The sequence below is a fragment of the Amphiura filiformis genome, chromosome 17, assembly GCF_039555335.1.
Source record: "Amphiura filiformis chromosome 17, Afil_fr2py, whole genome shotgun sequence".
In the NCBI taxonomy this organism is placed as follows: domain Eukaryota; kingdom Metazoa; phylum Echinodermata; class Ophiuroidea; order Amphilepidida; family Amphiuridae; genus Amphiura; species Amphiura filiformis.
In genome coordinates, this window is record NC_092644.1 from 50773763 (window position 1) to 50791875 (window position 18113).

The 18113-nt window shown below is 38.1% G+C and overlaps 2 protein-coding genes across 2 annotated transcripts; both read right to left on the reverse strand.

The window, feature by feature from the left end:
• Positions 1–12042: 12042 nt before the first annotated feature.
• Positions 12043–13407, reverse strand: LOC140137267 (ATP-dependent DNA helicase pif1-like). Its single transcript, XM_072158913.1, has one exon. The coding sequence runs from the start codon at positions 13405–13407 to the stop codon at positions 12043–12045; it is 1365 nt and encodes a 454-aa protein (XP_072015014.1).
• Positions 13408–13897: 490 nt separating this feature from the next.
• Positions 13898–14991, reverse strand: LOC140137269 (uncharacterized). Its single transcript, XM_072158914.1, has 2 exons — positions 14432–14991; positions 13898–14270 (listed from the first exon to the last, which is right to left on the reverse strand). Exons 1-2 carry the CDS (start codon positions 14989–14991, stop codon positions 13898–13900), a joined length of 933 nt encoding a protein of 310 aa, XP_072015015.1.
• Positions 14992–18113: the final 3122 nt, after the last annotated feature.

Consider the following 18113-nt stretch of genomic DNA (forward strand, 5'->3'; position numbering starts at 1 on the left):
GAGCAAATTTTTTTGGAGGGCATGGCATTTGGAGGGGTTTAACTTGAGCAAATTATTTTGGAGGGCCTGACATTTGGAGGAGTTTAACTTGAGCAAATTATTTTGGAGGGCATGGCATTTGGATGGGTTTAACTTGAGCAAATTATTTTGGAGGGCATGGCATTTGGAGGGGTTTAACTTGAGCAAATTATTATGGAGGGCATGGCATTTGGAGGGGTTCAACTTGAGCAAATTATTTTGGAGGGCCTGACATTTGGATGGGTTTAACTTGAGCAAATTATTTTGGAGGGCATGGCATTTGGATGGGTTTAACTTGAGCAAATTATTTTGGAGGGCATGGCATTTGGATGGGTTTAACTTGAGCAAATTATTTTGGAGGGCATGGCATTTGGAGGGGTTTAACTTGAGCAAATTATTTTGGAGGGCATGGCATTTGGAGGGGTTTAACTTGAGCAAATTATTTTGGAGGGCATGGCATTTGGAGGGGTTTGGTGAATTGATCGGAAGTCACAAATCCAAGGAATAATGACCCCACATACTCTCATGGAGATTTTGTCTCGACAAAAATAGTGTGGTCAACTAAATTAAACAACTTATGAAATATGTTAGGACTCTGCCCCCAATAAGATAATAAATTAAGTCCACCAAATAATAGGTTTTATAAAATTGTCCACTTCTCTTGGGGAGAGTACAACATAAGGTACATTATAGATCTATGCTCTCTCCCTGTCTCCACTAATAGTGTAAATAGTGAATATATGTATCAATTATTACTAAGCATGCTTAAGGGCTGGGGTATGAACGTTTGGACAGTATTTATTTTGGGACATTAGAGCACATCAGACATATCAGATTGCATTCTGAATACGAAGAATGTCATTCTGATATCAAATAATTTTGATTTTTGAAATTGCAATTTAATACACATTTTATGGCAAATCATTAAAATTGATATTTTGATATTTAACAGTACTTGAAGTAAAATTTATAAATCTGATGATTTATACTTAAAGTGTATGTAGGTGGGATGAAAAGCCGACGATCAATTGAAAATTTTGACCTTTTGTATTGAAGATATGGATTTTTTTTCCCAAAACACCAAAAAAAATTAGGTCTTTTTGGGAAAAAAATCCATATCTTCAATATGAAAGGTCAAAATTTTCAATTGACCGTCGGCTTTTCCTCCCTGCTACATACACTTTAAGAATATATCATTAGATTTATATAATTTACTTCGAGGACTGTTATATATCAAAATTTGAAAAATATCAAATTTTTATAATTTGTCATAAAATTTGTATTATATTGTGATTTAAAAAAATGAAAATTATTTGATATCAGAAAGACATGCTTCAGATTCAGAATGCAATTCGATAGGTCTGAGGTGCTCTCATGTCCCACAAAAAAATACTGTCAAAACGCATAATAAACGCTCATTTTGGATCCCTTAAGAATTATAAATAAATTGTATTTAGGTTTTATAATTTGATCAAAGGTAAATGGCAAACCTTGTATTTTCATCATGTTTAAACAATTTTGCAAGATGGTAAGCTTTGATAAGAAAATGTTCAACAAATGTGAGTGATAAATGATTGCTTCAGTGGAAAATAAGTATCAATCTCATATACATTTTCCTAACACAATAAAAGGATATCTGTGTGAACAATTTCTGGATTTCATTGTGGTCCTGTTTCACAGAGTCAATAGGGGATTGAGTGGTAAATCAAATATAATCGTAAGTCTTTGGGAAATGGCTTTTTCTTTGGCTGGTGAAATCATTTTTACAACGTTGGAAGTCGGACTTAATGTGCACAATTTTGCATATTTACCTTTGATCAAATGTAGAAATAAGTAGTATGTAGTGTTGCATTTACATATATGCATAACTTCCTTGTATAGTCCACATGCCTTCCTCGAGGCAGTAAATTAGACATTGGATTTATTTTTGCACTTATTTTAGAAAGCAAAATAATACTTTTAGGCTACTCAAATTTGGTACACTCACCGGAGCGCTTTCACCGGGTAAATCAGCGTCTTCAGCGGATGTTATTGCTCTGAAGATTGTTGTTGCTAGTGATGTAGTACTAGGACACCTCCGATAACATTCGCTGATGACGCCAGTTGACCCGGTGTAAGCGCTCCGGTGAGTGTACCAAGTAATGACGATATTATTTAAAGTATGCATTTTCAGAAAGGAAATAACACAAGAAATTTCTTTTAAAATGAGCATTTTTGAGAAAGTTGCCAAATTTGATTTTACTTAACTGACTGGGGGAAGCTATATGGAGTATAGCAAAGTATCAATTTGTTGTTAAATATGTGAATCACAGACTAATCAGCCAAATTCCCTGTGCTTTGTGTGCTGTGAATTTTGGCATATTTATGAGGCCGAATTGTTCGATCGTGCCATGTCTAACAGATCACACCAGCATTGCATGCCTTATAACGTGAGAGAGCGTATCTCCGTAAAAATATGCGGTATGTGCATATCAGTCAAGTTTCTCGCACCTCTTTGAACAATTGGCCCCATTTTTTATATCCTTGTTTTTTGCCGTAAAATCAGAAAGCTAGGCATCATCGGTTAGAATCTTAGGTCCGTATGCACAAAAGAGTTAGACCGGGTCTAAAGTTAGACCTGGTCTAAGTGAAATTTAGTCCCATCAGGATGTTAGATGAGACGATTTATCTGTTACTTGGCTTGATGCAATTATCGTAAAGATATAAAATACTAAGAGAATGTCAAATAATGGTCATGTCTGCATTTTGTATTAACAATGTGAGTAACAAGTGTTTTAAGAAGTAGGTTTCCTGTACAGTGAAATAAATAAATCATTAAATAAATCCAATGTGAAAATCTATGTGTTTGTGTATATTATGATTTTTGTCCCCTCTCTAACTGATCCCAGACCTAACCTTGGATGCCTCCTATGGAGCAGAGTGGGCCGTGGGCCAAGCCAGGCTGGGTAACAGATAGGGTACCCCACTCAAACTACCCTGGCAAGGTTATCAGGGCTAGATTTTGAATGAGATCTAGAAACAAAATATTCTGGTTTAGCTATTAAAGGGTTGGGGCGCCCGGGCAAAGATACAAAATGGTATAATTAAAGACAGAGATAAAAACAATTTATCGCGTCTGATGTCACGGTCAATTACGATCCTTGATTGGTTTACACAGGTTAATCGGCGCGTAAAAGGAAGACCGATCTATCAGGTGCTGATCGGAGAAAAGGAATAGCAGCAAATGGCGAAAAATTACGTACTTTTACAAGGCAAAAAGCAGCTTTTCTAGGCATTGTGGACATGGTGCCTTCGGTTAAGAAAGTTTCCTACTATAAACTTTTGAGATGGTTTGCATGTTTCAAGGTGCAAAATTAACAATACGGCACCCGGTTATAAATCTGCGTTCAGCAAGTCATCACGACACTTGTAAACAAACCGTGCTCGAGTTTGATTGACAGATGACGTCAGACGCGATAAATTGTCTTTATCTTTGTCTTTCATTATAGCGCCCAAACCGGAAATTATTAATTGTTGACCCAAACATTTTTTTGCCCAGAGCGCTCAAGAATCTAAAATGGGGAGGGGGGTCTAAAAGTTAATTACAATTTAAACAGATAGCGATTGAAAAGCATGGTATTTTAGCTGTATTGTCCCCACTTTGGAAAGGGGACTATGAGCTCCAAAGTAAGTATGATGTAGTAATCAGCAATTATTCCTTGGCAAAAGCGGCAATAAACACTCAATGACATAAATCAAGACAATTGACACCATGTTGTAATTGTATCTCTATATAAATATGATACTTTGTAAAGATTTTTTTAATTGAATACCATTTCTTTGCTCACCACATTTACATATATAAACAAAAAGTCATAATAATAGTATATTGTTATCATTATTATTGCACAAAATTAATAATCAGTAGTAATGCTGCCTGTGTTTTTGAACAAAATTAACAAAGAAAAATCATGACAGGCGTGACATTTTTCTTTCTACATAAAAGCACTAAGTGACCAAAATCCTGGATGCTCTAAATTAGAAGCTGCCGGTGTGACGTCATTGTCAGTCATCTTGTGGGTAAATCAATACTTTGCCTTCAAGTATAAAAGACAATCATTGTAATAACCTAGAGAAGATAACAGAGATTTGCACCCATGACAATAAAGGGGTACGACAAGATGGCCAAAGGCTGACAACCTCTATTGATATGACCCTGAAGTTCACAAAATTGAATTTTGGATGTGACTTAAATAACTATAACTTAAATGGAAGTATCTATAAGATTGCATTCATAGGCTTGCATGGGGCCTTGAAAAGTTGAATTGTGAGGCCTGACAGTATCATAAGTAAGCCATTGTTAAGTTGTTAAGTACTCGACAAATTGCAACATAACAGGTGGCCAAATTCCCCATATTATTATGATTTAATCATAACCCCTCTATAAATTAAACAAGTTGTATCTTATACTACAAGATGTACCTAGATCTTGGTCCAGCTGGTGTCAGACACGATGTGAAGGCTTTCAGGTGCTGAACATTCACCCATGTTTGCACAGAATATACTCGGCTATTGGTTCAATGAGAAGTTACAAAAGCATTGAAATTTGCTGATACAGCAATGCATATCATGTTATTAATAGATAAATGAAAGAAAGTTAGCTTTTCTATTTTTTTAATTCGTAGGCAGAATAACCTTGCAAGTTAAATATTTTGCTGTGACTTTCATGATGAACTCGGGTTTTATATCGGCAGAAAATACATACTGCCAAAATCTAAAGTAGATTGTTAATGTGCCAATTTGCTTTTGTTAACAATAACTAAAACTTGTCATGCAAGTGCATATTGCAATCTCTCACTGCTAAACAAAGACAGTTTATGATGTTATTAGTGGTGTGAATTGTGTGAGAAATGGATTTATTCTATGGATAAGTAATGGTAATTTAATTAAATAATGGAAAATATTAACAAGCAGGAGTGGTCAATATAATATTATTACTAAGTTATTTATTGGCTTGTGTACTTGCCTTTTCAGTTGATTTTTAGTTGAGGATATTTGGTGTGAAATTCAGCAACCTTAAACAAAACAAGTAGTTTTTAGGTGCCAACAAGAATATTGCACCAAATTAAAGTTAAACATAATATATAGAAAAGATGTGTCCTTTGTTGAAATGGAGGATTCGGTACAGTACTGCCTTGCCCCCTCCCTCGTTTACCCCCATTAAAAGCGTACAATGGCTCTCTTTTCTGGAAGGGGGATAAGAGATTTGGTCAGCTCAATATTAGGTAGCCCTTCAGCGGAGCGAATCCATGACAATGCACCTTCCAGACCCCGGTTCCAGACAGAGAGTCAAGCTTGTAGTTACCAAAAGCACACAAGTATAGTTCAAAGGTTCCACCCAGGATTGCTTTACAAGCTCTTTTTTAAGTTGCTTCAATGCCCTTGGAAAGTTTGGCAGAAATGCTTGAATGCCACGTAATATCGGCATACTCAAAAACCGGTCATACATAGCCACTGTACACAACACCAAGCTCCTCTCTATCAAAACCAAGGGTTCAAAGCGTAAATACCATCTTATTAGCTTTTGTTATCGTATTATCGATCTGTGCATTCCATTTAAGGTTGCTTTGCAGAAAAAATCCAAGACATTGGCTTCATGTCCCGGGCTTCATGTATGACAGTGGCTTGTTACCAATTCCTAAGGTGCTGTGCAGGTGATTGTCTGTACTATAACAGATTTGGAGGGCCTGACATTTGGAGGGGTTTATCTTGAGCAAATTATTTTCAGATCATTTGGTGAATTGATAAAGCTGTTAAACTTGACACATTGCTTCCTATCATAAGGGAAGTCACAAATCCAAGCAATGATGACCCCATATATTCTCATGCAGAATGAGATTATTGTCTCGACAGAAATAGTGTGGTCAACTAAACCAAACGCCTTGGGAAATATGTTAGGACTCTGCCCCCTGATGAAGATAATAAATTAAGTCCACCAAATAATAGGTTTTATAACATTGTCCACTTCTCTTGGGGAGAGTACAATATAAGGTACCCACTAAAAATGTAAATAGTGAATATATGTATCAATAATAAGTTACTAAGCATGCTTAAGAATTATAAATAAATTGTATTTAGGTTTTACAATTTGATCAAAGGTAAAAGCTGAACTTTGTATTTTCATCATGTTCATTATTGCTTAAACAATTTTGCAAGATGGTAAGCATTGATAAGAAAATGTTCAACAAATGTGAGTGATTAATGATTTCTTCAGTAGAAAAATAAGTTGAAAGTATAAATCTCATATACATTTTCCTGATTCAAAAAATGGTTGTCTGTCTAAACTAGAGTGGCAAGTTTTCCGTGTCACGGAAAACCGGACAAATTCACGGAATTTCAGAAAAAAACCCCGGAAAACACAGAAATTCGCAGAAAACATGTTTTTTTCCTTGAGAAAAATTAAAATGAAGAAAAAAAATGAGATGTGAGGTTAAAGTAATGAAAATAAAGCCCATCTTCAAAGATATCAGGCTTAAAACAGCTAAAAAGATAATGCAAGTAACTTCTTTTTACCCTGAATGTGAACACGGAATTGAAATTACATCACGAAAAATCACAGAATTTACCACGCACAGAAAATCGCGGAATTCGATGTTTTAAAATCATGGAAAACTTGCCACTCTAGTCTAAACAACATCTGGATTTCATTGTGGTCCTGTTTCACAAACACTTTAAGATTGATCTTAGGTTTGATACAATTGGGGATTATGTGTGGTAAATCAAATATATGATCAATCATAAGTCTGGTCACAGCTTTGTCTGACCCATGAAAATATGTCTTTTATATGCTGGTAAAATTAAAGAATTCCATAATTTTTACATTGTGTTGGAAGTTGGACTTAATGTGCACAATTTCGCATATTTACCTTTGATCAAATGTAGAAATAAGTATTATTTACAAATATGCATAATTCATTGTAGCTATGTATCAATTTCTTGTTAAAATATGTGAATCACAGACTAATACAGACTATTTACAAATAGTCAAAGTCCCTGTGCTTTGTATGCTGTGAATTCTCGCATATTAATTCATGAGGGCTGATTGTTTGATAGTGCTTGTCTAATAACAAATTACACCAGCGTTGCATGTAGGGTTGTGATTTTGGGGCTATTTTGTGCCCGGTTATCTATTTAATTTACGGGCGGTTACCCATGGTACAAGTTTCACCAGGGATCAAGTCAAAGTGGAGTGCAAAATTTGCACTTTTTTTTTAAATGGTCTCCAAACAGTTATGTGTATGTAACAATGATTGAAAATATATACCTGCAAAATATTAAATGTAAACACCAGCTGTCTTTCACATTGAACTCTGGCCTCATTGTAATTGGATTTTGGCTTCTATACCACAGGGAGTAAGTTTATCAACTCACTATGATGCCATTCAACTTTGCAGGCAAACTTTTCAAGCAAACTGGGTCATGGCAAGGCATGTATATACAAAATAATGTATGCGTGTCCTATAAAGTGAGAGCATTGTGTGTCTCCGTACAAATATGCGGTATGTGTGTAACAGTTATATCTCTCGCACTTCTTGGGATGATTGGCCCACATTAACAGGCGATGCTGGGACCTGTTTGTGACTGGTCTGTATGTGATGTGTATCATTAATATTAACTAGGCGGTTACCCGTATTTCGCGCTTCTCGGCTGTCATAGTTATTGGCTTTTGCAGATCTCAAAATCGTTGACCATGGATGACCTAACAAACGCAAACCTGGGCTTCCTTGGCCAAAGTTACACCCACCGACCAAGTTTGAGCTCCATGAGCAATTTGAAATCTTTGTTTTTTGACCTATGACCTCTCAACCGTAGGTCTGACATAAAGGTCACAATGGAACTTTTGTTTGTTAGTCCAATTTCCACCTACCCACCAAGCATGAGCTCCATAGGCAATTTGAAATTTTTACCTTTTTGACCTTTGACCTCTTAACCGTAGGTCTGACAAAAAGGTCACCGTGGAAACTTTTGTTTGTTAGTCCAATGTCCACCCACCTACCAAGTTTGAGATCCATAGGGACAATTGAAAATTTTGACATTTCTTGACCTATGACCTCTTAATCGTAGGTCTGACGAAAAGATCACCGTGGAAACTTTTGTTTGTTAGTCCAAGGTCCACCCACCCACCAAGTTTGAGCTCAATGGGAGCAATTTGAAATTGTTACCTTTCTTGACCTATAACCTCTTAACTGTAGGTATGATGAAAAGGTCACCATGGAAACTTTTGTTTGTTAGTCGAAGGTCCACCCACCCACCAAGTTTGAGCTCCATAGGGGCAATTTGAAATTTTTACCTTTCTTGACCTATGACCTCTTAACCGTAGGTCTGACAAAAAGGTCATCGTGGAAACTTTTATTTGTTATTCCAAGTTCCATCCACCCACCAAGTTTGAGCTTCATAGGGGCAGTTTGAAATTTTTACCTTTCTTGACCTTTGACCTCTTAACCGTTGGTCTGACAAAAAGGTCACCGTGGAAACTTTTGTTCGATAGTCCAAGGTCAACACAATGGCATGGCTAGATTTGCCATTTAAAGTATTTGAATTTAGACTTCAATTGAACTTGACCCCGTCCTTGACCTTTGACCTTAAAAAATATAAACTCGTTCTTCCGCATACCAAGCTGCACCCACCCACCAAGTGTGAGCCCCGTATGACCTACGGTGGCCTCACATTAGCAGTCACAGACAGACAAACAGACAGAGAGACAGAGAATAGCGTATTATTATATAGATATTTGAGTATTGATATAGAATAATAATGCAAGTGTGAAAGTAGGTTTATGCTGAGAATCAAAGGTTGCTGGTAAAATCAGAATCATTACATACATTTACTAAAAAGAGTGCACCATACAATTATGCAGGATAGCCGATTGGTTGCTCATATTATGAATACGACAGAGTACCGAATAAAAGTTACTATAAACCGTCCATATCTAATGTGTGAAGTGCTTCAGGCGATTCACGATCCAGTACCACCAGTGTGTGTACTATTCTGATATATGTACTCCAGATAGAGATCAAGCTTTTGTATCATTTTATTCTGTCAACAGGGGGCGATGTTGAAAGCAAGAGGAGTGAAAGCAAGTGGAGTACATGTACACAGGCGTTTCGCGCATCCGGATGCCCACTGGATGCCCACTGGTGGTCCACTGGATGTGACATCCGGTGTCACTCCGGTTTAGGCACATCCAGTTGACAACCAGATGTTGACATCTGGTGTGACACTAGATGTCAATATGTGGTGGACTGCTAGTATTGGAAATCAAGCGGACCACCAAAAGTGTGCATCATGTTGTCTGCTGTTTGCATACATTAGGTGGCCTGGTTGTTGTGGTTATTTGGAAAGCTAACACAACAATGATGCCATATTTGGGCATACCAATTCTCATTTACAAGTCACGTGACCAAAATCTTAGCTAAAACGTCAAAAAACCATGATTTTTGTGATTTTGATGAAAATCAATGGGAAAAAAGGTTTTAAATAGGCCTAAGTCTAACTCCGTTATTTTTTTAATCTTGGATCTGAAACTTTGCAGATTTATCAAGGTTGATAAAAACTTACCATATAAAGTAACATAAAGTGAAACATATATTTTCGCTATCTTCTGTTTCCATGGTAACGTGTTTAAAATCCACAGATTTGGTAAAAAATGAGTCTAACTTCGTTATTTTAAGAAACTCGAACCTGAAATTTTGCAGGTGTGTCAAGGTTGATAAAAGCTAACCATATATAGTAAAATAAAGTGAAACATATATTTTTGCTATCTTCTGTTGCCATGGTAACGTGTTTAAAATCCACAGATTTGGTAAAAAATGAGTCTAACTTCGTTATTTTAAGAAACTCGAACCTGAAATTTTGCAGGTGTGTCAAGGTTGATAAAAGCTAACCATATATAGTAAAATAAAGTGAAACATATATTTTCGCTATCTTCTGTTGCCATGGTAACGTGTTTAAAATCCACAGATTTGGTAAAAATGAGTCTAACTTCGTTATTTTAAGAAACTCGAACCTGAAACTTTGCAGGTGTGTCAAGGTTGATAAAAGCTAACCATATATAGTAAAATAAAGTGAAACATATATTTTCGTGATTTCCTGTTGCCATGGTAACGTGTTTAAAATCCACAGAGTTGGTAAAAAATTAAGTTTAACTCCGTTATTTTTAGAAACTCGAACCTGAAACTTTGCAGGTGTGTCAAGGTTGATAAAAGCTAACCATATATAGTAAAATAAAGTGAAACATATATTTACGCTATCTTCTGTTGCCATGGTAACGTGTTTAAAATCCACAGATTTGGTAAAAATGAGTCTAACTCCGTTATTTTTAGAACCTCGAACTTTGCAGGTGTGTCAAGGTTGATAAAAGCTAACCATATATAGTAAAATAAAGTGAAACATATATTTTCGCTATCTTCTGTTGCCATGGTAACGCATTTAAAATCAACAGATTTGGTAAAAAATGAGTCTAACTCCATTATTTTTAGGAATTCGAACCTGAAACTTTGCAAATATGTCAAGGTTGATCAAATCTAACTATAAACAGTAGAATAAAGTGAAACACATGTTTTCGTGATTTCCTGTTGCCATGGTAACGTGTTTAAAATCCACAGAGTTGGTAAAAGATTAGTCTAACTCCGTTATTTTTAGAAACTCGAACCTGAAACTTTGCAGGTGTGTCAAGGTTGATAAAAACTAACCATATATAGCAAAATAAAGTGAAACATATTTTCGCTATCTTCTGTTGCCATGGTAACGTGTTTAAAATCCACAGATTTGGTAAAAAATGAGTCTAACTCCGTTATTTTTAGGAATTCGAACCTGAAACTTTGCAGGTGCAAGGTTGATAAAAGCTATACATATAGGCTATAGTTTTAAAAAAAGTGAAACATATATTTTCGCTCTCTTCTGATGCCATGCACAATGTCAACACCCTATATTATAAATATTTTTGTGTCAGTTCCTGCAGAACTGACACCTTCTCCTATTAGGTTTGACGATCACGTGACAATTCGAATCATCATATCGAAATATCACGTGATCTGTAAAAAATATCAATATCAATATCAATACTATTCGTCAATTCAGCCCCAAACCAATTCGCCCACATGCTAATTCGAACCCTGTATATTGATGTACACAAAAGGTTGGCCAAATTTAACTATTTCGTGATTTTCTCCATAACCGTTGTTTTTACACCAAATCTGTATATTTAGATGCCTTGATGTCTTGCATTCGGTCACAAACCAATTCGTTGTACTTTGTGCACTTAATCCTCTATCTTTTAAACCAAATATCCTAAAGAGTCGTGTGATATGTCGAACTTTTCCTCTGGTCATAAAGAACAAAAAAAGTCAGCGTTCGCGTATCTGTGCGTAGCCGCAGTTTGTGGCCCTCACAACACGGTCCTAGGAAATGGAATATTACTGATAAATATATCCCGGGAAATATATAAAGATGGCAAAATCAGTAAACCAGTTTAAGTTACAAATAAAGAAAAGTCTAATAAAAAATTACATCTAATATTTAGGCATTATTTAATGACCTCACACATCCCCACCCATCTCTACCCCAACTATCAATTTCGTCTGTGAACTGTAGAATGTCTATATGAAATGTTATAAATATTTATGATTGGTTCTTTCTTTGCATGTTCTTCTCCTCTTTCTTTTTTCTTTTATTTGTTAACCTTGTGTAATATATTGTACTAGAGCCACATCGCGGTTATAGTCTACTGATAGACTAATTAATTAATAGCAAATTAAGTAGGGGGGGGGAGGTGGACCCCAGTTGACCTTTGACACGACCCCTGCAAAATGTTCCAAAATGGATTCTGGTCATGAGTTAAAGATGTAAGTTAAGAATTACAACATAAATATGTTATTCATGTAGCGAGATAAAAGTATTAACCTATAAATACCATGAATGTAAGTTTGATATAACACAAAGTTCATTATTATGGCATGGGGAGATTAATATAAAAGTTTACCTTGATTACAGGATGGAATGGAAGACGATATTTGAGGTGCAATGATTGTTGTTTACGCTTGCCATTTGAGTGAGCTGCTGGTGATCGATGCAAACAGCAAGTGCATGTTTTGTGCGCACTCTGCTAAATGCCACATACAGTTGTCCATGTGTAAATACTGGATTTGGGAGGTAAATGCCAACTTTATCCAAGGTTTGGCCCTGGGCTTTGTTGATGGTCATGCTGAAGCAGGGACGAATGGGGAACTGTTTACGGATCATGATGAAAGGGAAGTCCGAGTCACGTAGGTGGAATGGAATTCTGGGAAGAAAGACAGTGGTGCCTGTGCTAGTTCCAGTGAGAATTTCTGCTTCAATCATATGGTTTCCAAGTGACTTGATGAGGAGTCTAGTGCCATTACGTAAGCCTTCTGATGGTCCAGCTTGGAGGTTGCGTAATAGCATAACAACCATGTTGAGTTTGAGTATTAGTTGGTGTGGAGGCATTCCAGAAGGAGTTAAGGAATTCAAGTATTCTAGTGGAATTGCAAGATTGCCATTGTCTTCCTGTACTTTGTCAGCACTTAAGTATGTGCGAGGTATTCCTGGAAAGGATTGGACGCAGGAAGTATTGATTTTGTCCATATGTTCATTTAGTGGAGTGAGAATGGAGCGGTGTGCCATAAAATATGGATCTTGGTAGCCATCCTGAAGATTAGGAAAGATCTTCTTAATTAGTGATGCGAGGTTTGGTTCAATGAATTCAGCCGGTATTTCCATGATCTGTGTATTGGTGGGATCGACTGTGTCATGTTGCCCATTTCCTATTTGAAGGAGGAAATTGGAGAATTCCACTTCATCTGAGTTTACACGCATGTTGATTGTTAATGGTAGTTGAGTGCAATGTGCCCACAATGGGCTCCGTTTGATGGAGCTATCCATAATGGCTGCCTCACTTCCATGGCGAACAACTGGTAGGATTTGACGTGTGTCTCCTCCAAAAAGTGCAATACATCCACCAAAGGGTTGTTCACTGTTGCGCAAGTCTTGCATAGTACGATCAACGCATTCCACAGCATGGCGATGAGTAGCCATTATTTCATCCCAAACGATGACTTTAGTCCTGCGAATTAGAGCTGCAAGGTGACTTTGTGCTGGAATACGACACATAGATGTGTCAGTAATTGGGATCGGGATTTTGAACCGACTGTGCGCTGTTCGACCCCCCTCCAAGTTTTCAGCTGCTAATCCTGTTGGCGCCACGGCTAATGCGATTTGGCCCTGTGCTCTGACAGCGGCTAAGATTGTAGCCAGCAAAAAGGTTTTTCCATATCCACCGGGTGCATTAATCATGACTATCTTCTGCTCTGATGTTCCTGCAACAGCAGACATGACTGTTTGGAAAATACTTTGTTGTTGCTCGTTGAGTTGTGGAAAATGTTGGGTTACAAAATCTCCTTGCACAGTTGTATTGTATAATTCTTGTTGAATTATTGGCAGCTGAAGTTGGGCACGCTGAGTGTAGTCCGGGAGGGAATGTCGGGGAAGTCTTGCAGGAACTGTTCATGCCTTTTAACAATGTATCCAGTGACAATAGTACCTGATTTGTAATTTGTGAAGGAGTAAGATGAGGGCGTGCGAGGTCATCACTCATGTGCTCGTTGAAAGTATTCCACAAATGTGCAGGATTGGCTGGTGCACAGTATACCAGAATTATTGCAAATAAGCGGCGAATTTTGCATGGCATATCTTGGAGGACGCTTTCATTCAGACATCGTTCCCATTCAGCATCATCATCAAGGAGACCCATTACAATGGCAGTTTGTTTATACGAAGGGTACGTAGTACCATGTACTGTCTTGAGGTCATTGTAGCACGTAGCTCATGGTATGTGATGTAAAAGCATTCGTAAGTAGTGGCGCTCTCCCTGTGCAGGATTAGTTGAGTAGACTCTAGCAATGCAGTAGTTGGATGTTTTGCGAGGGAGCCACCTTTTATTTGCCGCATCCCAACGATAGTGTACAGGGAATTGATCGTATGTATGTTGTCTTGCTTCTGGATGATCTTCATTGAACTTCATCCAGGCTGTAAGGGTGGTGTTTGTATTCCTATCCAGGGCAATGTCTTCTTCGCCTTCTTTGAAGATGACTGTTTGCTGGTTTTCTTCATGCACTGCCAGACGTACAATTGGTGGGTGTCTGCCATGTGTGGGGAACTCAAACATAGACCATGTTGCAGTTGATGCTGTAATCCACCTGTATTGATACAATAGAGAAGGATAAGAGGAATAATTGAAATGTGTTTGGTACTGCATTATGCATTGTTGTGTGGTTTAGCAATGATGAGCAGAAGTGATAAATTATTGATTGGAAGCAGGCGCTAATATGAAGAAGGAAGAGGTAATGAAACAACGTACCGTGATGAAACGTAGTTGGTGATTTCATCTGTATTCTGTTGTTCTGTCTTTTCAATGCCCACAGAAGCCATGTCAGCACCCTTAGTGATGTATTTGTAGAGATACTTCACGTTTTTAACACTACCACAGACCTCAGTGTTGATGTGCGCATTGTATTTCAGGAGTAACCACGGGTTGTATGGAACTACCCAGCGATTGTCAAAGCGGAAACCATTTTTGTCATGGAATGTGCCATCATTTGGTCTTGCATATAGTGCAAATCCATCTTCTGATAGGGTTGTAGTGCTGCAGAAATCTTTGGGGTATTTGGCTTTACATTGTCCATTTATCATGCATGGAGAGTTTGGGTTGAATGTTCCACACGGACCATGTAGCATAGACTGGGTGACTATTTTGTGTAATTTGGGCATAGTGCCGGGATCTGGAATGAATGCCCATACAACGCTTTCTACCCATTCAGGAGTTAATGGTTGTTGAAGTATGGCTAGGAGGTGAATATGTTTCAGCGATCGCTTTTGCTCTTCTAGGGTCCAGCAGTAGGCTTTGATGTTTCCGAGCATGTCATTAGTAAAAAGATCTTTGAAGAACTGTTTTAGTTTCAGGTGGAAGACTCGGTTGACTATGTCTTGTCTGTCTGTTGCTGTTTGGCCTGGTTTGAGCTTCTCCACTATTTCAGTCCATCTGGGGTTGCATGTGAATGTAATAAACAACTCCGGTTTTCCAAACCATCGAACTAAGGCCATAGCATCCTGCAGAATAAAGTGTTGGAAAAATTCAGGTGACAATTGTGTAATATAGTTTTATAAAACATGTACATCCGCCGCTTTTGAGTATGTTCCTCGGAACTGGAAAGGTGTGAATTGGGAAGGGGTGGCAACTGGCGGTCTTCAAATCGCATCAGATGTTCATTGATTGCAAAATATGCCAATTCGGTAAATGACTCATGCTAAGGTGGAAGCATTGAGGCTGATGCTTTGCTTCGAAAATCGCGAAATTCTAGTTGAAATATATTTTGTTATATGTCATTTATTGTTAGTTTTATTATGACATGCTATTTGTTGATTAGATTATAAGTGTGAAACATTATGGAAGTCAATATTACCTGGTAGAGCTCATGCATTTGGCGAGGTGAGCCATGGAAAGTCGATGGAAGGATAACTCGTGTACCTAGCTGTTGTTGGTTATTGTTGTGTACAGCATCTGCAAGACCTTGGTATAGTTCTGCTCTGAGCTGGCTTTGGTTGTACCGTAGGAAAGGAGTGTTTCGTTTTCAGTTTTACACCACATGTCAGCTAGATATTGCTGAAATAGACGTCCACCCTGGTGCAAAATGTTCAATTCGCCGTCATGCTCCATAAAGCGATATCTGCAAAATGTGAGAATATCTATAGTGGGTAAGACTACTGGTTATATTCACATTAGGTAATTTTTGTGATTATATAAAAGTAGTGACTGAGTATGTGTTTCTTGAAACAACTATGGCTGCAATGGTGCACTATGAAAGGGAAATTACCTGTAGTACTTCCGTGTTGTTAGCTTTTTTTGTCCCGTAGATGACTGTCTTTTAAAGGTGTCTATATCATAGCCTTTGTCTCCTGGAAGAAAAGGAAATCATGAAAAATTATTGTGGCATTGGGATGATACTCATTGCTAAATTGAGATAGAGCATGTTAGGATTTTGATAAAACTTTACAGTTCTGAAGGGTGTTGTAATGTCCTTGTGAAACATAATACATACCATGTATGAAGAGTAAAGGATAAGCAGTAGGATCATACATTGGATGCAATTCATGTATGCGCACTGTAGTCAAGCCATCTGGATGGTCTGTTGCTGTCTTGTACAGGATTACATCTCTGTGATGTCCTGGCTGCATTTGCTGGACTTGTGGGATGACGATTGCAATGTCATTGCCGGTTGGGAGATTATACCTTCGTGGGTCTGGTGTGCCAGTACCTTTGAGAACCAAGCAGACATTTGTAGTAGGTTGCTGCTGTATGATATGTGCTGCCTGTGGTTAATGTATTGGAAAGTAAAGGTTATAGTGATGCTAAAATAAGAAGAAATGAAAAGTACATAGATCTATATGAAAAGGGTGTGACCCGACCGACTGCCTCATCCCCCATTTATCTTCATCGAAACTGAGATTTTGGTATGAGAAGAAATATTTTCTCATTACCTAGTAAAATTTAATGCCCAGGCAGGTGCCCGGGATGTTTCCTTTAGATGCATGGTGTTAACAAAAACGTGCTGAATTGTGGTAACCACACTGGAAGTCTATGTAATATCCTATTGCTGGAGCAATACAACTCAAACTTTGGAAACATATATATTGTTTGAATGGTAGGCCTCAATGTCAGCTATATAGAAAACAGAACATGAAAAGATTGGACAATGCTCCTTTAAGGTAGGTAGTCAGAATATGTAAATAGAAAATGCATAATATGTAATATTACCTGCACATATTTCTGCGCAAATGGATTGTAGGTATGCATGAGGTCCTGGAGAAGTGTGAGGGTATCTCGGTTCATATCCTTGTTCCTCGCATGTCGATTGTCTAATTCATGTTCTGTGTCGTACACATACAATTGACTGAATGCTGGAGGTGTACCACTGTTAGGCATGATAGGGCCTGCTGCATGGTACATCTGACCATTAATCTTGTAAACCCATGGTCCAGAATTCCTGAATTGGAAAGTGCTTCCAAGATCAACACCAATTGAAGAAAGTGCCAAAGCAGAATTGTACTTTCGGATGTGTTGCTTGAAATCTCTGGCATTCGAATCAGTCTTCATAAAGAGATCTGCTAATGGTTCTGGTGGAGGCTTGATTGGTGGTAAGGAAATATCTCCATAGGAACAACATAAGGAGAAAGTGGCATTTATTCCTAGGCGACCTTTATGAGTTTCCCCCGAAAACATGACTGCTTTGCATGATGAGCATAGTGTTGTTGATCCAACATTGAGTGGAACAACATGCTGCTCATCGAAAGTGTTCCTGTTGACCTGAGCACAATGTTTCTGCTTTTGTGCTTTGGTTTTGTTCCGATGGTATGTGGCATCCTTCTGCTTTACTGCTTCACGCTGTTCTGCTGTTTGAGCCGCCCGGGATGCACGTTTTGCTGCTGCACCCTTCTGTTTTGCTGCGTCATGCTGTTCTGGTGTTTGAGCCGCCCGGGATGCATGTGCTGCGGCTGCCTTTTTCCGTTTTGCTGCGTCATGCTGTTCTGCTGTTTGAGCCGCCCGGGATGCACGTTTTGCTGCTGAACCCTTCTGTTTTGTTGCATCATGCTGTTCTGGTGTTTGAGCCGCCCGGGATGCATGTGCTGCGGCTGCCTTTTTCCGTTTTGCTGCGTCATGCTGTTCTGGTGTTTGGGCCGCCCGGGATGCACGTGCTGCGGCTGCCATTTTCTGTTTTGCTACGTCATGCTGTTCTGGTGTTTGAGCTGCCCAGGATACACGCTTTGCTGCAGCATCCTTCTGTTTAATGGCTTCATTCTGAGCTGGTGTCAACGTTTTACGGTATTCCCTTTTTTTAGCAGCTGTTGTTTGACTGTTGGACATTTCATCCATGGCTCTATGCAAAGAAAAAAATAAAAAACAAAGAAATAATATCATAAATATTTTTGGTGCAAAAAAAATGTTTTGAAATGTCGAATAAGATGAACTAAATTGAAACTGAAAT

What these genes read in the sequence shown, in the direction of transcription:
- LOC140137267 (XM_072158913.1), bottom strand. Translation starts at nt 13,407, where the DNA reads ATGTCTGCTGTTGCAGGAACATCAGAGCAGAAGATAGTCATGATTAAT.
- LOC140137269 (XM_072158914.1), bottom strand. Translation starts at nt 14,991, where the DNA reads ATGCTCGGAAACATCAAAGCCTACTGCTGGACCCTAGAAGAGCAAAAG. An exon ending in ACCAACTACGTTTCATCACG is followed by an intron (nt 14,271 to 14,431) that starts GTACGTTGTTTC and finishes GTATCAATACAG; the next exon opens with GTGGATTACAGCATCAACTG.